Source organism: Sebastes umbrosus, chromosome 9 (assembly GCF_015220745.1).
Source record: "Sebastes umbrosus isolate fSebUmb1 chromosome 9, fSebUmb1.pri, whole genome shotgun sequence".
Classification (NCBI taxonomy): Eukaryota; Metazoa; Chordata; class Actinopteri; order Perciformes; family Sebastidae; genus Sebastes; species Sebastes umbrosus.
Genome location: NC_051277.1, coordinates 19603728 through 19624455, shown reverse-complemented (window position 1 = coordinate 19624455; position 20728 = coordinate 19603728). Strand labels below are relative to the sequence as shown.

The window sequence follows — 20728 nt, the reverse complement described above, 5'->3', positions numbered from 1 at the left end:
TCCAAAACGTCCTGAAACTGCATTTCAAATGGCGGACCTCAGCAACATGTCTATCCATCCTGCGGTGCGCTGTGGACAGCATTCGGCGCTGCGGCTCCTCAGTGCAGCAGACAGCCGCATCGCCAGGAGGAGACGGTAAAGAAGAGAGTGAGTGAGAGAGAGTCATTGTGTTGTGCTAATTCTTGTCTCATTTGAGGTCTGATAAACAGTAAATTCATAAAATTCAGTGCCGTATAGCTGTTTTTCAAGCTACTCTAGCTGGTTTCATCTCGACTGGGTTGAAAAACAATACAATCTGGTTGCCATGGTAATGAATTACGTCTGACTATTAACCACACCCCCATTCTCTGTTTGAGAATACCTGAAAAACAGGAGGTAACACTGTCTGAAGGTGGGCTTTAACATGTAGCTAAGTGATCTGCAATCCATGAAAGTCATTCATAAGTGCAACACAAAGCAGTTGGAATGTTATTGCCATAGTAACGATGTGACAAGGCTGACTTTGCTGCTCCGATCTCTCAAAACATACATCCTTCTTGTTCTTCATTTCATATAAAAAAATACCATTTCCAACAAAAATTTGTGCAAATACAGTATGTCAACATCTATCTCAGTAAGTACGCAGACAGCTCTGTATTGTAAGTTGTGTGTGTATATTTTGCTCCACACACAGTCAGACGCACAGTTTCCATCCACATCATACATCAACTTTAATGACGTCCTCATGAACAGCTTACGTAACAGCTGTAGTCTCCCCTCCTTCCTTTGTAAATTCAGTCACGTCCAACTGGAGCTGCAGCCAAACTGAATAATACATCTGTACTTTTCTAGCCAGACCTCTGCTAGTATTTCTCCTCTTTATCTCCCTCTCTCTCTGGCTCACAAGTGCCTGTGCTCGAGTCCTTCAGCGGGCACCCAGACATCCATCAACAGGTTAACTGATGTCTAAGTGTAGCATTACTGTACCAAACATGGTCCTCTCTTCGATGCATCAGAAGACAGAGAGCAATACATTGCAGAAAACATATCAAGAGCGACGATAATTCATATCTTACCTATCGGGAAGTCTGCAAAGGAAAGCAATTTCTACAATCTTAGCACTCTATTGGGGGATAGATGACGGATGAGGCAGTCAAAGAGCCTGAGTGCCAGACAGTGCGTGGTATGGAAGCATGCTTGGAGACTTTGCTGCGTGTCCTAACTGTACAAACGTTGATAACATATACAGTACGCAGGCTTATCCTCATGCTGTTACAAGCACTAAAGATGTAGAAATAGAGGTGGGCACGGTTGCAGTAGGGAGGCAAGGAAGGAAGAAAGCACGGTAATACTTCATTTTACAGGTCTGCAAATTTCATGGTAATAGGTGATAATTAGCGAATAACCTATTTGAAATTTCTTTGGAATTGCTGCTAAATTACCCCAATATTTACCTGAAAATTTATCAAAAATTACTTTATTATAAACATTATTTATTAATTATATTCCGCTATTTCCCAATAGCTGGTAATTTATTCAAAACATTTCAAGGAAAAGAATACAAAGTTAATTGATATGCTTTATTTCCATGTCTGCTGGTAAAAAGATAATAATTAGCAAATAACTTCTTTGAAATTTCTTTGAAAATTCCCTGAATCATTATATTAGCTACCAGGTTACATACGGGTAGACAATAAGTCACACAATGGTGAGATTTGTGGCTGATCAGAGTTATGGTTTTCCACCTCCGAGGAAGAGCGACAAAAGTGTTTTCCGATCAATTTTGAGGTAAATATTGGGGTAATTTGGCAGAATTTCCAAATAAATTTCAAATGTGTTACTTGCTAATTATCCCCTAATTACCATGAAATTTGCGGACCTGTAAAATGAAGTGCTACCGGAAGCGCTGAGAGGGAAGGATGCACCAGGACCACAAAGCCACAGGCAGAAGCATAGGAAGCACAGGGAACAAGACGGGAAGGGGAGTTGCTGACTTGCAGTCCGTAGTGGAGTAGATCACTATTTAGTCATGAATATAAAACATTTCATTCTCACACAGTCTCCAGGACAGGAAGATAAAAGAGCTTCACCTTTTTTTGTTCTATGAGGCCGGTTGAAGTGGAAGCACACACTGAAATTGCCCAGTCATTGAACTCATTAGGGCGGCAGCTGCCTCCATCTATTACGCCTTTTTATTTTTGCACTTTGTTTTGGTCTGTGCATGTGCCTCGGGGTTGCAATGACCGAGTTAATGGTTTTGGGGTCGGGAGGGGAGGGCAGGAGCTACAAATGCTGTGCTCCTCACTCAGTCCAACGTAAGAGGTGTGCAGGCAGACACACACACACACACACATACACACTCATACAGTACAAACATACCACACTGCTGCAGGGCCCCAGAGGGAGATGCCCTCCTACAGGTTCTCTGCAAGCAAACATGCCCTAAGCATTCAGTCTTATACTACGCTCAAACACACACTCACACTTCCGCGCGTTCATGCACAAACACACACATGCTAGAAAGGGGCAGAAGCAGACCAGATGCTCTCGAAAAATGGGACAGGAATGAAAGAGAACTTTAGTTTGAAGGGGGCGGAGAACTATCAGTTCACACAGAATATGAGAGAGAGGGGAAAACAAGACGGGGGAGTGGGCAGGAGGGGATACGAGGAGCATCGGCAAAATCAAAACAAGGAGGGGGTGCGAACAAACCTTCGGGCTCTGAGCTCTCTTTGTGGATGGCTTGCTTCAGCGGGCAGCAGAAGATTTCGTGACACTTAGCACGAAAGGGGGACCCTTTACTCCTTATATCCGCAGAGTGGATGGAGTCCTGCCGTAACATAATGTACTCCTGGGTACCTGGGGCAGCGTCATCCTGGACTGCGGTGGTGCCATAACAGAATGAACTGGGGTTAGAAAGCTCACCACATAAAGAAATGAAAGAAAACAACAACAACAGCAATAACACAGGGCAGAAACACAGGCAAATGAAAATACATCAAATATTAGCAACAGCTATAGCTTTAAATAACAGTTATATTGCACATAGTGACAGAGAGAGAAGGAGGAGAGAGGGACAGAAGAGATCAAGAACACCAAGTTCACAAAACAACTAAAATTATAGACAACCAACAACAGTGGGGGCTGTTATTTAAATATATCCTTGGTTGCTGAAAAGGAAAAGTGATAATACAACACGAAGAAAAGGGAAAAGGAAAGTTCAAATTCAGTGTTATGGCATGTTTTTTTGTAGCAGGCCAGAACCACAAGCTGCTGCACTTCAATGAGGTGACTGTGGGGCCGATGAAGGAGTAAAGGTTGTGGGATTTGCAGGGCAAGCGTGCATTCTGCTACGGTGTATGTCAAGTCAGCATTACTGAAACTATGGTCAGCTGGTGTTGGGTGAGTATGACCCCATTTCCACCTTATTTATTGTATGAGTAGGCAAGCAGATGCAAAGGCATGCACAGGCCTCCAGGTCCCTCTGGAGCGACTTGCAGTGAAGTCATTAGTGTTGTTCCGATACCGATTCCAGTATCGGAAATGCGTCCAATACTGCCCAAACTTCGGGATTGGGTATCGGCGAGTACACCAGTCTATGCATCGATCTGATACCAGGGTTTCCGCCAGGCCTGAGACGACTCCCCGCCAGGCCAAAGCATCAGGGAATTATGTATTTTTAAGATGTTTTTTAAACTAAAACGTGTTATACAAGTACCAAACTCCTTTAAGGAATAACTAAGTGCATAGAATGTGAGTTGTGAGTGCTAGTGTTTGTGGTCAAGAGAAAAAGAGACCGAGAGAGTGAAGAAGCCTGTGTGCGTGTGTGATGGCGTGAAGGTGAGATGAAGTCAGCCGTAACGAGCTGTGAACGTAGCAGTGCAGCGTGTGAACTGTTTTGGCTGTCGGTGAATAAATACTACAACTCCTCAAGACACAAGCCAAGTTCCTGTGTATTTTAGGGTTTTTCCATACATGACTCGGCGCAGCACGGCAGGGATTTACATCTCCATTACAACAGAGCTACCGGCTTTGGTGTGTGTTTACCACGGCTGTGACTAGTGGTCAAAGGCGCGGCTGTAAAACGGTGATAAACACTTTTCACATCCTAGATTCTTCACAATAAAAGTCCCCAATTATATTGTTATTTAAAAGCTTTTATTATGAAGCAGTAAAATCAGGAAAAGTTGGTTTTCATCAGCAGCAAATTAACACGACTCCTATGCAGCTGAAAGGGAAACAGTATGAGCAGAAGCAGCTGTAATAATAATAATAATGATAATAACTATGCTTTTTTTATCACGCTGGTATCGGATTGGTACTCGGTATTGGGAAGGAAAAAATGGCATCGGAACATCTCTAGAAGTCATGCTTACTGTAAGTGACGTCAAGGAGAGCTTCTATAATGTCACTCTGCTGCATGTGTGTCTACAGGAATCCTGTACTGGGATCCTGTGAAAAGCCCTGTGTTTCCGTCTGTGTGTGTTGGATCTATTGCATCTGTCCTCTTCGGGGCACAGTCCCTGCTTGGTTTCGATCATTGACCTATTTTTCTCTGTGTTGATGGATTAGCTACGAGCGAATCAACCCAAATAAACGGTATCTTCTTTTCCTAATGGATTTGAGTGCCATGCCTTCCTCTGACACATTTACTACTTTAATGAGTAGCCACTATCCAAACACAACAATACATAACCCCCCCTCCGTTAATGACATTCTTTTCAGTTCAGCTAAACCAGAAAAATGGCATCACGAATAGTGTTAAAGTTGTCCACACAGAGCTGATGTCCCATTTTCACACAGTTTGTTCTTGATGACCCGTTATCCACTTTTCATACTGTGATAATATCACGATCTCTGACCGCATGTAAGCCTCAGCCAGCTTTATTCGGAAAGCTGAATGGACTTCAGTGCCGCGTCAGTATCTGCTCCCAGTAAGAATACACTAAACTACTAAATATAAACTAAAGCATTATGTAGACAGACTCCCACACACTGACTTCCGTGTACTGTATTTTCACACAGAGTGCACAGTGTGTCTTCTTCACAGAAATAAGATCAAGAAGCACACATTTCTCTCCCTTTGTGTCTCACACACAAACAAAAACAGATCCAGGAAATAAAAAAAACAAGACCACATGTACATAAGTATTAGAGGCACATGGGTCCAATTAAAATAGTTTTAAAAGGACTAGAAGATACTGAGCACTGTGTACACACTGCAAATGTACAGAAAAAGTACTAATTAGAGTTTAAGGGCACAGTGATTGAAAACAACCTTAAACTTCAGCCTAATGAGAATGTAAAGGGAAGGTTTATGTACTGTATTTAAACATAGTTTTATGAATGAAACTATTTGACTATAATCCGACCTGTGTGGGCGTGATGTTACCAGCAGCAAAGAACAGTGAGTTTCTGCTCCATATTCATAAACCCGACACACTCACCCTTACTGCCAACTAGGAATAAAGCGCCAAAAGCATTTACTGCTGATAATTGGCTGTAGGTTTACTTTCATTCATAAAACCCTTTTACACCTATTTTATTTAAGTGTGAACTGTACAGTAAGCCAAATTGGTCTTAATGGGAGTAAAGTGGCCTAATTAACAGGAGAGTGCAGAAAACAATTATATCAGAAATAATTTGGTTAATGAGGCGGGGATTACCCTTAACTGTACAACGTAAGGCAACAGAACTTTAGGATTTAAAACATTTCATTGTAAGCCTTGCCTTGACATACAAATAAAGAATTGGAGACTTGAACTTACAATATAAATAAATAAATAGCCGTCCCAAGAGTCATTTTATTCTGGTTTGGCAGAGCCACGGATAAATCAACTTGAGAAAAGATGATCATTGATAAAGATGTCAAGTGGGCCGCACAAAATATTGACAGTTATCTTTTTCACAGAAACAAAAATAAACCCCCTACACCAGATCCCTGAAGGGTTATTGATCTTTGCATGCGGTTTTCATACTCAAACAAACTGAAAAAAACATGATGGCTGCACAGACCTCCAAATACATACTGTTTATTTTTATTGTATATGTCTACAATATTTGAATATGTTGTATTTCTTTTAGTTTAGATGGCAATAATTTAACCGTTTAACCATTAACTGACATTAAGAATATGTACGGATTAATGCTATCAGTTAAACGGTTAAAAGAAATATTAAAAATTACATAAAAAGCTGAGCAAAACTCAGAGGAGCAGCTTGTCACTTAAAGGAGAATAGCTGGTCCACCTTAAAACTTCAGTAGGCAACACTTTTTTGGCATAATTGGGCAAAAATTCCATAATAACCTTTCAGCATATTGTAATTCAAGTGTTCTGAGAGAAAACTATACTACTGCACCTCCTCATGGCTCTGTTTTCAGGCTTTAAAATATCTAGCCCGTGACGGGAGACTTTGACCAATCACAGGTCATTTTAAAATGATCCCGTTTAGAAAATGAAACTTAACACACGGGACACGAAGAGTGGTCTCCTGGATGAAAGCTCTCTGTTTGTTGGATCCATCCACCAAGCTGTGGGGCGTGACAAAACGTCTGTATTTGACGGCCTGAGAATGTTAACAGGCTGCTTGACCTTATCGTTTAAATGTCCACTAACTGGTCAGTGTGTATCTGTTGTATCCAGACTTAAATATCATTGTAGAAACTGAACACACTATAGAGAACTGTGGATGAGATGGATCAGGAGGAAAAAACACCCCTCGGCCCATAAATTTGGCCACAGGTCCTGCAGACGGTTTAAAAAATTAATTCTCATATGCCATCAAGAGCAGGTCCATTAACCAGTAGGTCAGCCATTGCCTGACCCCAGCCTCCTTAGTGTGAAAAAACACACCCACACTAACAGGAAGATAATCAGGGTTCAACGCCCAGTAGGGCAATTAATCACCACATGCTTTTTGCCCTACGGTGCCTCCTTCAGGCTGCTGGATGACCTGCTCTCCTACCACCTCCGCACCAGCAGAAGGTCCTGAATACCCCACAGATACCACCTATCCATCGCAGGCCCTCGCCAAGAAAACCACAGTGCTACTGAAACTTTAATGGTGCTTTGGAATGACAACAGAGGAGGTCTAAGTTTCCTTCCAGGAATATGACCCCATTCTCTGCCCCAGAGGCCCAGAGGTGCTGCTACTGTATTTGATCCAGTGGAAATTGAGCTAAACTAAGCTAATCTCCCCCTTTTTTATTAGAATAATCTGTAAACTGCACACAGTTTGTACCGTCTGGTTCATTCGTGTACTGCTGTTGTGACACGCAAATGCACCCCCGGGTATAATTATCTAGATTGATGAGTAGATAAAAGTAAAATATACAAACTGTCCCTTTAAACGAGTGATATCCTCTATATTTCCCTGTTGCCCAATCAGTTTCTTTTCTTCCCAAACAAACTAAACAAATAATGAAGGGTGTGTTTCATCTGCACCAGACAGGTGTTAAGGTGCACTGAGACACATCCATAGGTTAGTTGGCAAAGAGTCAATCTTCAAACTGCTGCTTACTGACACAAACATTAATGCACACTGCAGTTGTTTTCTCACTTTCATCCTCACTTTCCCGTCTGCTCATGTTTAAGAGCTCATAGCTGAGGTAGAAGATCTGACTGTCTGTCTGTCTGTCTGTCTGTCTAAGACGGGAGGACTCTTGAGAACTTTAACAAATGTCCAATTCCAGCCGGCGTTTATTAATGAGCCCGCTAACTGCCGGCTCATCCGAGGTAATAAAAGTGAGTGACGGCGGGGCTAAGAGGACGAACAGAGGAGGGGGTGGGCACCATCCTTTACAGCCCGTCTCTTTCATCCTTGCCCCAGCCTTGATGAAGAGCGCATATTGGGATTGAAGGATGCCTGATGAATGACGCAGCAGGACCTGGGAGCTCACTCTCTATCAAACCAGCCACTCAGAGTGAGCTGTCACCCAGATTCATAATAGTCGGTGATCTACAGGTACCAGTGTTGCCACGCTGGACCTTCAGCACACAGCAATGGATGTCCTTGCCCCTCTGACAGGAATAAATCTCCTAGTAAGGAGGAATGGGTACAAATAGGAGGAGGGGGGTGAGATGCATCTTGCTTCGGTTAGTTGCTCATCTATTTAGTTCAGGTTTTATGGCAACAGTATGGTAGATGTGCTATCTGTGTGGGCAGTATTTACCGTAAAGCAAGTGATACGCAATGACTGCGCTGTGCTTATGTTCAAGTGTGAGAATAGAAAAAGCAAGCTTAATGTGACAGAGCGTCATCAGTGACACCCAGGCTCATAAATGCCAACCGCCTCATGTTCAAATGGGGTTCAAGGACGTGTGTAATCAACTGAAGCACCGCCAGGGCCCCGAGAAATGAAGTACGCTTCCATATATGAGGAGCAATCTGCACAATACACTCAAGTCATGGCTCATATCCATCAGGAAGGTGGAACACATTCATCATGACTTGACGAATAGCACACTCACTAAATTAGAATCAGAATTAAGCACAGGAACGGGTCTGTAGCCTGAGGTTTGCGTTTCGAAAATAGCCTGGCCTCAATGTGGTTTCACAAGGAGCAGAATCTAGCACATTGTCTTCTGGGATGCCTTCGGGTTCAGTGTGGCTCCATCTCAAGAAAGAATAGTTTTATTTTGGTTGTAAGTCACCTTGCAGGCAGCAGAGGAAGTGAGTTGATTTGAACTTGAGATTTGCTTTGAAACGCAGAATGAGCTTGCATTTTTATTCATGCTCTTTCATCCCTCTGAGCTCATTGTTTCTCCCTTTCTTTGTCTCTTCCTCTCTCTTGTTCTTTGTTCCTTTGCCTTTCTTGTTATAAACAGAGGCTCTATAAGGTGACATGATAGCTCGGGACAAATATTGTAGCCTTTTGTAATCAAAACATGAATCGCTGGATAACTGGAGTGATGATAATTCAAATAAATATGAAACTAATAGAAGAAATCAGCAGTCTCAATGTTAGGTCTATGTCTATGGCTACATCTTAGTCAGGGCTTTAGTATACCTACATTGTTGTCTTTCATAACTGTTTAGTCGCAGTATGATACTGTATAACATACTGTAGTGCCATTAAAGTGTAGCAAAATTTAAAATAACATGTATATTTTTAAATTAGGGCTGTTAATCGATTCAAATATTTAATTTCGATAAGTCGCATGATTGTCCATAGTTGATCGCGATTAATCGCAAATTAATTACATATTTTTAAAATGTACCTTAAAGGTAGATTTGTCAAGTATTTAATACTCTTATCAACATGGGAGTGGGTAAATATGCTTGCTTTATGCAACTGTGTGTATATATTTATTATTGTAAATCAATTAACAACACAAAACAAAACCCTCTCAGGTGCTGCATTTGGCATAAAAAATATGCTGAAATCATAACATGGCAAACTGCAGCCCAACAGCCAACAACAGCTGTCAGTGTGTCAGTGTGCTGACTTGACTATGACTTGCCCCAAACTGCATGTGATTATCATAAAGTGGGCATGTCTGTAAAGGGGAGATTCGTGGGTACCCTTAGAACACATTTTCATTCACATATCTTGAGGTCTGAGGTCAAGGGACCCCTTTGAATAATGGCCATGTCAGTTTTTCCTCGCCAAAATTTAGAGCAAGTTTGGAGCGTTATTTAACTTTCTTTGCGACAAGCTATTATGACATGTTTGGTACCAATGGATTCTTTAGGTTTTTATAGATTCATATGATGCCAGTATTTTCACTCTAGCTTTAAAACCTTCAAAATCACAAGTTGCGTTAATGCTTTAAAGAAATTAGTGGCGTTAAAACAAATTTGTGATAACATGTTATTATTGCGTTAACTTTGACAGCCCTATTTTAAATATATTTGTGCATGCTCCATTGATAATATATGGGAACTTACTTGGAGTCTAATCCATTAATATAAAGAAGATATGATGCGTAAAAGAGTACAGGAAATCTAAGGCTGGCTGGCAATTACTCAAATGCAATACATTATGGTCATGGCTCTCTAGCCATGCTCTCTACGCAAAAGCAATCCATTTACGGCAGTATGTAAAGAAGCTATGAATCTGCTCAGAGGGAAGTCTGCCATCTTATTCTATTTTTTTGTCTGGAAAAAAGCCGTGTGGTGTAGTGGTCTCATCTGCCTGTGGTCAGACTGTATGTGTTCCATACAATTCAGACGTACAGTGTAGAGCTGACCTTTGAGGCACCTGCAGCCTGTATGATAAGGGGGAATTCTGGGAATGAAGCATAGAACCATATTGAGTAGAGTCACTCCTACTTTGACAGGCTGTCACATACAGTAGAGTATGCACCCCATCATCAGAGGTTTGGAAATGTATCTGTGTGGTGGCGTTCTTGCAGCAGAGGAGGAGAGCGAGTGTAATACTACTGCCTGCCAGTACAGCTTGTCTGCAGAGATGAACGTGATGAAACTGTTGGTTGAAGGCACAATGATAGGCACATACAGCGCTCATATGAAAAAGTATTGATCCAGCATCAGAGAGTGGCCTTGCAGAGAGCCCATTTTACCCATTTAGTAGTCCATCCATGCACACAATCATTTGACTCCCACTTGATGAAGCAGAGATATACTGTACGTCATATGCCATGTGTTTATGAGCATGTCTGTGGTGGTGGTAGTAGTGGGTGGTGGTCTCTATAGAGACGTATCTCTTTTGGACAGTCAAAGTCTCATCTTGAAAATCGTACACCTCCCTGTTGTGATTTATAATCAGTTATAAGAAACTGCACTTTTAAACCTGGGTTTTGTCTTCCCAACGGCATAAAGAGTTTTTATCTCTAACATTTATAATTCTAATCTAATCTCCTCCTTGTTTTTTTCTTGATTGTTCTGTTTCACTCACATGATGCAACTAAATTAGAAAGGATACCTCCTTTACTCTTTAAGTCCCATTTAAAGAGATAGTCAGGGTGGTTTGAAGTGGGGTTGTATGAGGTACTTCTCCATAATCAGTGTATTACAGTACCTACAGTAGATGGAGAAGCACACAGGAGTTACCACACGGAACCAAAGCAGTGTACTGCTGTGGACGGGGACGGCAGCAAAACGTATTTTAGCCACCTAAAAGAAAGACCCACCTAAAAACATCGATATCAGTTTAAGTGTACACTATATTTAGAATATTTTCACCGCTTTACCTTGCCATCAGACACTTCAGGGACCTCAAGCCGTTGTATACATCTATGCTGTCTTCAATGCCACCAGACTACATTTACAAAACCTATAATTTTACCTATACGGGTGTTGCTGTTCCACCGCTGCCTCAATCGGTTAGTTCGTTTGTGCTATTGGTGTATCCAAACTAACCAAAGTCACAAAACAAACTAACCAATCGAGGCAGTGGTAGACCAGCAACTCCCATGTTCTTTGAGGTAAAATTACAGTTTTTTTCAATGGAGTCTGGTTGCTTTGGCGAGAGCATAGATAACGGCTTCAGTTCCCAGTCTGAAACGTAGACTGTATCGTTGTCTCACGGCAAGGTAAACTGGCAACAATAGTCTAAATATGGCGTACACTTAAACTGATATTGATTTTTTTAGGTGGGCCTTTCTTTTACGTGACTAAACTTGCTGTTGGCTCTGTCCACAGCACTATACTGCTTTGGTTCCGTGCGGTAACTCCTGTCTGCTTCTCTCCACCACCGTCTACTGTAGGTAAAACTGACTATGGATGAGTACCTCATACAACCCCACTTCAAAGCACCTGAACTATCCCTTTAAGAGACAGAAACAAAACAAAAACTATTCTTGTTTCACCTTTTCACCCTGAAAACTATTTTTCACACCCAATAGCTTTATAATGGAGGTTTAAATCCTTGTAATGCATCTGTTGGCTTGAGAATATGCCAAGTTGAGAAAAATCAATGTGGAGAGACTCGCTCCCTCTCTCTCTGTACTGTATCTCTGACACACACACATACAACTGTTTTTCTAACTTTTTTTAGTACTACTTCAATATGTTGTTTAGATGGCAGAGTGACAGCAGATTGCAGTACAACACACACAGATATGCAAACACAAAGACACTCAGGAACATAAAAACAGTGAAAAGCACAACTAATTTCTGGTATATTAAAGTCAAACATCATGTTCACATGGACACACACCGAAGCGGAGTGTGTTCATAGATGGCTACTGCAGGAGAATTAAATGTTGTCTCCCTCTGTGTAGGCTACAGACATTATGTAAGACTATCTAAGGACAACTACCCAAGCAATATAGCAAATGAGCATGTACATGCACAAACCCACACAGATGACCTTATAATACATTGACAGTCACACAACCTCCATCCCTATCATGGATTCAAATGTCTCATGGATGTCGTGTCAACAGACAGGGATCAAACACACGCTCCTGCTTAGGTGGATTAATGCTAAGGATCCTTTTCACGGCAATTAACAGCTGACAAGAGCAAATAGGATTGTAAAGCATCATGTACTACTCCCTGCTCATCATCAGGCCTTTGAGTTCAGGAAGCCTGAAACACTGTGGGAGGAGGTTCAAGTGTAATAGGATCAACAACCCTGAGCAGTAAGTGATACCAAGTAGCTTATGATATATCACATGTCAAATCCGCTCCAAAGTCACACATGATTCATATGTGTTCTGTTCAAACGTCACACAATCAGGTTATAAGGACGGAAGGCTGCGCCGCCTGTCCATCTCGCCATGGTTTGCCGGCAGCTGACAGTGTGTTTTATGAGTCGCGGTTCATCTCCAGTCAAGGATTTTAATACAAGACATCCGTCTTCTTTTATGCATTAGACGATTAGCACAGTGTCGACTACCTCCGCTCCTTCACAGAATTATCATGAACTAGTGATCTTAGCGCACCAGTGCACAGTTCACCAGTCACACAGCCTGTTTAAGGTAGGACTGTTGCGCCGTTATTCCGCCTTGCTGTTCTGTATAAAAGGTACAGAAGTGGAATGGGAGGACCGAGCTGCTCCGCCGCTGAGCCAGCAGCAGAGGTAATCACAAAGCCGAGCCGACGTTTGTGTAAAAGGGACAGCCGGCACGGTGGGACTACACGCACACATAATCCAGACGCTGTTGTGTTAAACGTCATGCCACTTTTGTTCCTGTGATGCCGCGGTGTTATCTAAAATCACACACTGGGGTGGCATTATGCCACCGTTGTTTGGTTTAGTGTAAAAAAGCAAAGTAGGTCTTAGTCGATTAGTCCACTTATCGGTCGTTTTGATCTTAGTCGTCTAAGATTTCTTTAGTCGACTAGTCATTTTTTATGCTTTTTTTTTAATGCTGAATGACTTATTTCCAAGAAACTTGTGATTTAACTCAAAATTTAAAGTGTTGCTTTTGTCTGATCCTTTGTGGAAAAACTCAGTTTTACAGATCTGTCGATTAAATGTTGTTAAAAGTGTTAGTCGACTACAATATCTTTGGTCAAGGACAGCCCTAGTTCCTTTAACCTCCAAATGTTATCTGTAGAAAGTAATGAAGAAGTCACCACAAGACGTAAGCTAAACATTTGCTTTTTAAAGCCTGCTCTGTTTTATAAAAGGTTAAATTCCAGTTGGTAGAAACAGAGTGACTGTGTACTGTACTTGGCTCCAAGCAGCACATTTGTTGCTTCATGCTGAGGAAAGCATATGCCATATACACAGCTACTGTATATAGCCAAGGTGTAAAGACTGATACATACAATATGAATCACTTTGGGATACAGTATTAGACTAGAAAGATGTTGATCTATTTATTGAAACGAACGTGCTCCCGCCATTATGAAAGCATACAAATAAATAAGCTCACAGTATACGACCTTAGCCAGCAAAGGATTACCTTTACAGTTATCATAAAAACTTCACTGTAGTAATGTATAAACAGATTTTAAAGTTAGCAAAAGTCACAAATGTGTCCTTCGTTGACCCGGTGGCCAGAAACGCTCAACTCAGGAAAAAAAAAACGAAAATGTTCTCTGCCAACAGAACGCTGTCGTCTAGCGAGTTGCATAACGGGAGGCAATCTCAGTGTGAGACCTGAAGCTCAGAGCAAAAGAGACGGAGAGTCCGAGCTGCTGGATCATGACGCCCAGCATAACTGTCTGTCAGATAGAAATCTTCAATTGAAATGCAGAGATCTGATCAGAAACCAATCTGTTGACTATTTACAGGGTGTGGAAGAGCATTGAATACTGTCAAATCAACTATTTTAAACCAAGGCTACCTCACATATGTACCTTATCTGAATAAACAGCATTATATAATTGGAACAGTATATTTAGCAGTGGCAGCAGTGACCGTCCCCAACCTTCTGTTCTGCCACAACCCTCAGTGCACTTACTGATGTCTCAGTGCACGGCTGACTAAGTGCACAGGCCCATTCCACATCCACACATCGCTATAAGTTAATGTGAGGTCGACAGGTCATGGCTCACTCAGTGCTCGATAACACTTCAGCTCTGTAGGACACTGAAAACTTTAATTATCTACCAGCATCCCTCTCTCTCTCTCACATCCTCTAGATATCAGTCTCATTTGACAAAACAGATATTCCAAACATGAAATCACTAAATTCAACCCAACAGTTATATAATGATTGCGAGCACCATATGATCATATCACCACTAAACCTTCACAAGTTGTGACAAGCATCTTTATTAATTACTTTACCAAAAAAAACTCCTTGATCCAAGCGTCTCTGCCAAGAGCAGATATGGAAGGCAGCGTCTTCCTCTGCCCTCTGCCAACCAGATCAGATCCCAGATGGACAACGGAAACAACACACACACATTACGCAGTTTATTAATGCACATTTACAGCCTTTCCTGTTTGTTAGAGGAGGAAAGGTAGCAGAGGGAGAGGGGGCGGAGAAGGAAAGAGGAGGGAGTGGAGGCATGTGTACAGTTTTAAAGAACAGGAGTAAGAGGAGGAGCAGAGAAAGGAGGGTGACCTTAAAACGGCGTTGCTGAGAGGCTCAGCGCTGCAGAGATTTTACTGAACGTCTGTAGCAAACACAAACAGAGTCTGCCATTTATTTACAGATCAATATTTTACAGAGAAACAGCAGAATGGAAGGAAATGAGAGACCGTTAGGTTTCAAGTTGATGTGCACAATAAAAACGGCCATCTTGTCAGTTATATCACATTTGTTCTGCAAGTGTTTAACGCTGTTTGATCAGATTCTTTTAGTTCCCTTGACATTAAGATGCACAATTTGTAATTGATTCTGATTAGAATGAAACATTAAAGGAACAGTGTGCAACATTTTGGGGGATCTATTTGCAGAAATGTAATATTATATTCCTAACTATGTTTTCATCAGTGTATAATCACCTGGACCTAAGAATCATTGTGTTAGAATGAGCCCTTCAAATCTACATAGGGACTGGTTCCTCCTCATGCAGTCCGCCATGTTGCTCTGCCATGTTTCTACCAAACACTGGCTCTAGCCTTTCGCGTTTTTACGTTACATGAAGGCCACACTGCAGTAAAGTTGTGTTATTAAGGTAAAGACGGCCACTGAGTGAGGCGAACGGCGTTACCGCGGTTTTGTACTCGGCAGCTCACGTTAATGCAGTCTCGGAAAGGGAAGAGTGAGCGGAGGGTTACTCAGTTGGTTGCAATCTGCAACCACACCACTAGATGCCATCAAATCCTACACACTGTACCTTTAATGTCTGTTTCATTTTTAAATGGAGCATTGAGCCTTGAAGTCATCAGAATTGGTGGTTACTACTTAATTAATTACTAAATATGTTGAAATTCTTCTGCAAGTTTCTACAAATGGCCATTTTGCTTTTGGAAACTTTTAATGTATTATCCTTATTACATTAGTTGTGAGTGTATGTGTTTGAGTGAATCGGTTTCTGTGTGTGTGCTTGTGTAAAGATGTTCTCCAAAATTTCATCATTTCATGGTTTATTGACTGGGAGAGTTTTTCTTTGCTGCCAGATGAAGATAAATTCCAATGAACAATAAAACCCCTGATGAACCACTAATAACCACCAATAAAACACTTGATAAACTCTATAGCATTTAATAGACACTGGTTTTATGAAGCTTGGTAAGCGGTTGAATACTCCAGAGTTAAATTGTTTTCCGGTTGTTTCCAGTGTTCCCACAGCCCTTATGTACAGTAAATATGAGAATTTCAATTCACATTTTTGCGTCGGTTACCGTAGTTCTCCGACATAACACGCTTGCCACACGGGACAAGTTTAAGTTGGTTACAATCTCCACGATCTCCATCGATTAGTCGTCAAAATCGTGAGTGTTAGGAAACTAAGAATTTCTTCGGTCGAGGACAGCCCTTCATATTATTTATTTGCAGTTATTGGGAGGGAGTTTATTCATGAGGAAATGAGCTCACACCAAATAGAAATGAATCAGTGGTTGGGAGGTACTGTAGAGTTTTAAATGTGCGTTCTACATGATGCTTTGTGAATATTTTAATTATGTTTTCCCATTAACTTATCTACGCAAGTAAACATGTTCCTGCCTGTGTCTCACTGATAAACTGTAGCGGTTAAACAAAATCAGGTGAACATTGCCAGAGGAGAAGATGGGAACAAAGAGTACTGGCCCACATAAAAATGAGAACAAGAGCGAGAGGATTGAACAATAGCTCTGTACATTATACTGTATAAGTGAATAAAATAGAAAAAAATACACTCAGAGAAAAGGATTACGCTGGTATTATGGCTAACCCTTCTGCTATATTAACAAGTGAAGAACACACTGTCAATTCCAATTGACCCACGAGTCCCAACTAGCTTGGCCTTGATGCAGGATTACATAAAGGATTCAAATCCAGGCATTCAGAGAGAGGAGATTTAGGAACAGCTAACGCCAACGCTATCTGAATCATCAAAAATATGGGATTAGTGTTTGATGGCTCAGTTTCCTGATGATGCATTTTAAGAGGGACGAAATCCAAACACACACACGCACACACACGCCTTAGTTGTTTTGCTTGTGTAAAGTTGGGAACACATCCAGTCGTTTGTTAGGCTTTGTGATGGGAACCACAGCAAGAGACGAGCCGAACTGGAATACATGAGGTTATTTAGAGCAATGGTCCTTGTTGGAGACGTTGGTCCCTCTGAACTTAAGTGACAGGAAAGCTCACCGATCACACAAACCTTTTCTCATCCCATGTGCTTCTTGCATGTGCAGTAACTTTGTGATTTAATGACCAAACCCTTTATACTGTAATTGAAAATGCTAATCCTTAATACATTTTACAAAATTGCATTTACTGTAACATGGGAAATTTGCTAATTTTTCAAGCAAGGACTTGAAAACAACCCAGAAATGCAGTTAATCTGACCCAGAAAGCTGTATAAATAGATCCATGCTGTACTTTGGAAAGTTTGGCTAAACTAGAAATACAGATTATGTGCTGATTTTTGTTTTTGCAGATTTAGAATGACCCTGTCTGCAGCAGAGGCCAAGTTATAAAGCCAACTCAGGTCAAATGTGTCGCTGAGTTCCCTTCCTGTCACATAGAACAAACCAAAGTACACTGGCTGGGTGCATCATTGTCATCGTAGCTCACTATTTAGAATGTGAATCGACTCCGGACGGATCCTGTTCACTCGCAGCTGTTCCTCAGCCTGGACATTTCGTACTACAGTAGCCAAGTCATCCCACCTGTTAACCTATCATGTGCTCAACACACTCCGAAACGCACGCACACACATACTCACAAACCAGAAGAAAGCGGATTGACATGCAGGGACAATGAAGGTTGGTGCTGGTGGCAGCCAACAGTGATTGTAACGCCAGAATAGTTGCGCAACGGTGACTGTATAGCATCTGTTGATTTGATAACACATTCTGCTACACAGAAGCCTCTTCATGGTGTTTGGTTTTGACTTTCTAAGTAGATCTACAGAGTTAGACACAGATCCACACACACTATCTTCTCCTGTTTGACCGTTCTGTATTGAAACGTCAGGTAACCAGTCGGATTTTTAAAGTTTTGCTCAGTGGTGGTTTCTTTCTATCAAACTCTCTGACTTTTTCCACACATGAATCTTTTAGTGCCCGGTAGATGTCCACAGAAAAGGTGACATTCATTTTGTCACCCTGTCCAGAATACTACACAACCTCTGAAGACAGTCTGTCAGGCAGCGCTGTGAAAACAACAGCCTGTTCCGTGAGCGCCGTCACTTTGAAGAAATCAAACCAGAGCTGTAGCACGTCACACCCACGTCACAGAACAACAGCAATGACTACAACATCCGCCGCGCTGTCTGTGATGAGGTCATGGCCCCTGGTCATCTTGCTTTTTATGTTTCTCAGAGCAGAATCACACAAATGTGAGTGTGTGTGTTCAGTGTGTCCAATATGCTTATATAGCAAATATCAAAGTGCATACTGCAGTATGCGTAGGCGGGCTTGTCTGGGGAGTCCATCTGCCCAAGGGGCCTTAGGGCATCTGGAGAATGTGCATGCACTAAACAATCAACTATGACATTTTAATGGCTAAAAGGAACTGTTGTCATTTGTGATATGGGAGGACAGATTCACTAAAGTCCATCAAAAACTACAGGATAACAACACCATCCATTTGTCTGTTTGATACTGCTTAACTGTATGCACACTATTAGTGTGATGCTGGAGTAATGCCTTTACTCTCTGCTGCTGGCGACTCACTCGTCTGCACTAAAAGTAGAATAAACCCAAATCGGATGAGCGGTTCTTGCGATTCGGGAAGGACATACAGAGATTCCTTGCTTTATGGTTAGATTTAGCCTGTGAACATCCGGTTACAAGTTGAACTAACTGCCTGATAATTCTGTTTCGCTAAAACTGTTGCAGAGATGCAAATCATAATGTTGCCATTTTGATTTTGGACAGAAAAAAAACAAAACATTTAGGACAAACTGAGGTTGTTGTGGGGAATATTTAGTTTGTTTACATGCATGGATTTTTGTCGGTCTGTGTACGCTTTGTGTATAACTATCTCTGGGGTAACTCGTCTGTGTGTGTTTAAACTGCCTTTCCCCATGAGCCGCCCGTGAGACATGTAGTCTGCACTGGTCTGATCCCAAGTGGCACTCTCCCCATCTTAACACTAATTCACTCCAGCAAACGCTGTCCAAACAAAAGCCTGTACACCACCAACTTCAGGGCAAGGATCCCACTTCTTTACTTATTTCTGGCCTGCGCTAATAGCTCTAGATGTTAATAGATTATGTGTGCGATTAGAATTAATGTGGAACAACAGGCGAATACATTAAACAATCCTCTTGAAGGGAGTAGAGAAAATAGCGCCTGATGAATTCTGTAACTTTCTATATACATTTTTGAGGATATACCTAATAATTGTGTCACCAGCTGCTTCCATGTAGACATGACTATACTACGATTACAACCAGGGAAAAGAGAAAAAAAAGTGTAATTTGGAAAATGAAATAAAAACCAAATGGGATAAGAGCATGCTCGGTATATAAAATGCCATGTCCGTCTAGTTTATCAAATACAGTGTGGCACAAGCAGAATGTGCACCTTGAAACCTTGAAAACAACCATGTTTGGACTGAAGGACAGTGTGATAAATAAAGTATGGCTAAAAAGAGCAGTTCTGGTTCTGACTCCGCACCAGGTTGCTTGTGATGTGTGATGTTTGTGTGTGTGGAGGAGGTAGGGTGGGCATTAGTTGATGCTACCAGCGTTTTATGACTACACAGAACCCATTACACAGTTGAGGAGTACAGCGGAGGGAGATGGAGAGAGGATTTAGCTCTACACCAAGACATGAATTATGTAGTCGGGCCATCCAGACATGTAGCTCTGTATATCTTTTATAAATGCCTTACACAGGCAAAGCAAGTTTAGCCAACATTTCCTCCCGCCGCTCAGCGCTACACGCCGAGAGAGAGAGAGAGAGAGCGAGTAAGGGAGAGAAAGAAAGAAGAAAAAGGGAAGGAGGGTATCTCAACGGAAGCTTCTGGCACAACCCGTGATAAATAAACTGACATCCAAGAGCAATGCAGAAAAAAGAGTTCATTCCATCCATACGGCACTCGAGGGATTTAAAATTGATACACGGAGTAGAGGTCTCCCTCCCTCTCACTTTGATCCCGAGTGAGCGTTTAAGCATAAATAGGGCAAGGGGTACCATTTGTGTGAATTTGCAATGATTAAGGGGGTCGTCATGTTAAGCTCTGCAGACGGTGACCAATCAAAAGCACAAGTGCTGTAAGTGGCCAGTCATTTTTTCAAGCATTATGTGATTTTTAAGGACAATTCAGCTCCACAGAGGACCGAGAGGCTTCTGTGTATACGTCCAGGTGTCTTTGTGCTGGCATGTGAAAAAGAGAGGAAGAGAGAAAAAGTGTCGCTGAGTCGAGCTCCGGGCTAGGTTTACTATCTGGTGTTTACAGAGCGCCTGATCAGAGGGATTACAATTACACAGGAACTGCTTAAGACGGCTGCTTTACTCAGCGTTATCAAACCTCCCACGCTCGCCATACGCTGACACCCGACAGCACACACACACACACACAACAAGTGGTAAATCTACACCCTTCCCGGTATTTACGAGCACTTGCAGTAGCAACAGGTGACTAACCAGGGTTTCTGGTTGTTTTTATTGACAACATTTCTCCAGGGATTACTGGCACCAGACATTTCTAACAGGCGAGTCAAACGGTGTCTGGAAATAGAACTATTTCAGTCTGCATGACATGTCTCAATAGAACAGTTTAGACCGTGTCATAATACAGTTTCCTGTACTGTAACTGTTCTGTAAAGTACTG

At 41.8% G+C, this 20728-nt stretch overlaps 1 protein-coding gene across 3 annotated transcripts in view; it reads right to left on the bottom strand.

Annotated features, from left to right (window-relative positions):
• Window positions 1-20728, bottom strand: part of fgf13a (fibroblast growth factor 13a) — a 124184-nt gene that overhangs the window by 64123 nt on the left and 39333 nt on the right. For 2 of the 3 annotated variants that reach the window (XM_037780001.1, XM_037780000.1), the window contains exon 3: window positions 2692-2859. The exons of the other annotated variant lie outside the window; for it this stretch is intronic. In XM_037780001.1, coding sequence (XP_037635929.1) covers window positions 2692-2859 — 168 coding nt within the window. The remainder of the gene's footprint in view (window positions 1-2691; window positions 2860-20728) is intronic. 3 annotated transcript variants of the gene reach the window in all.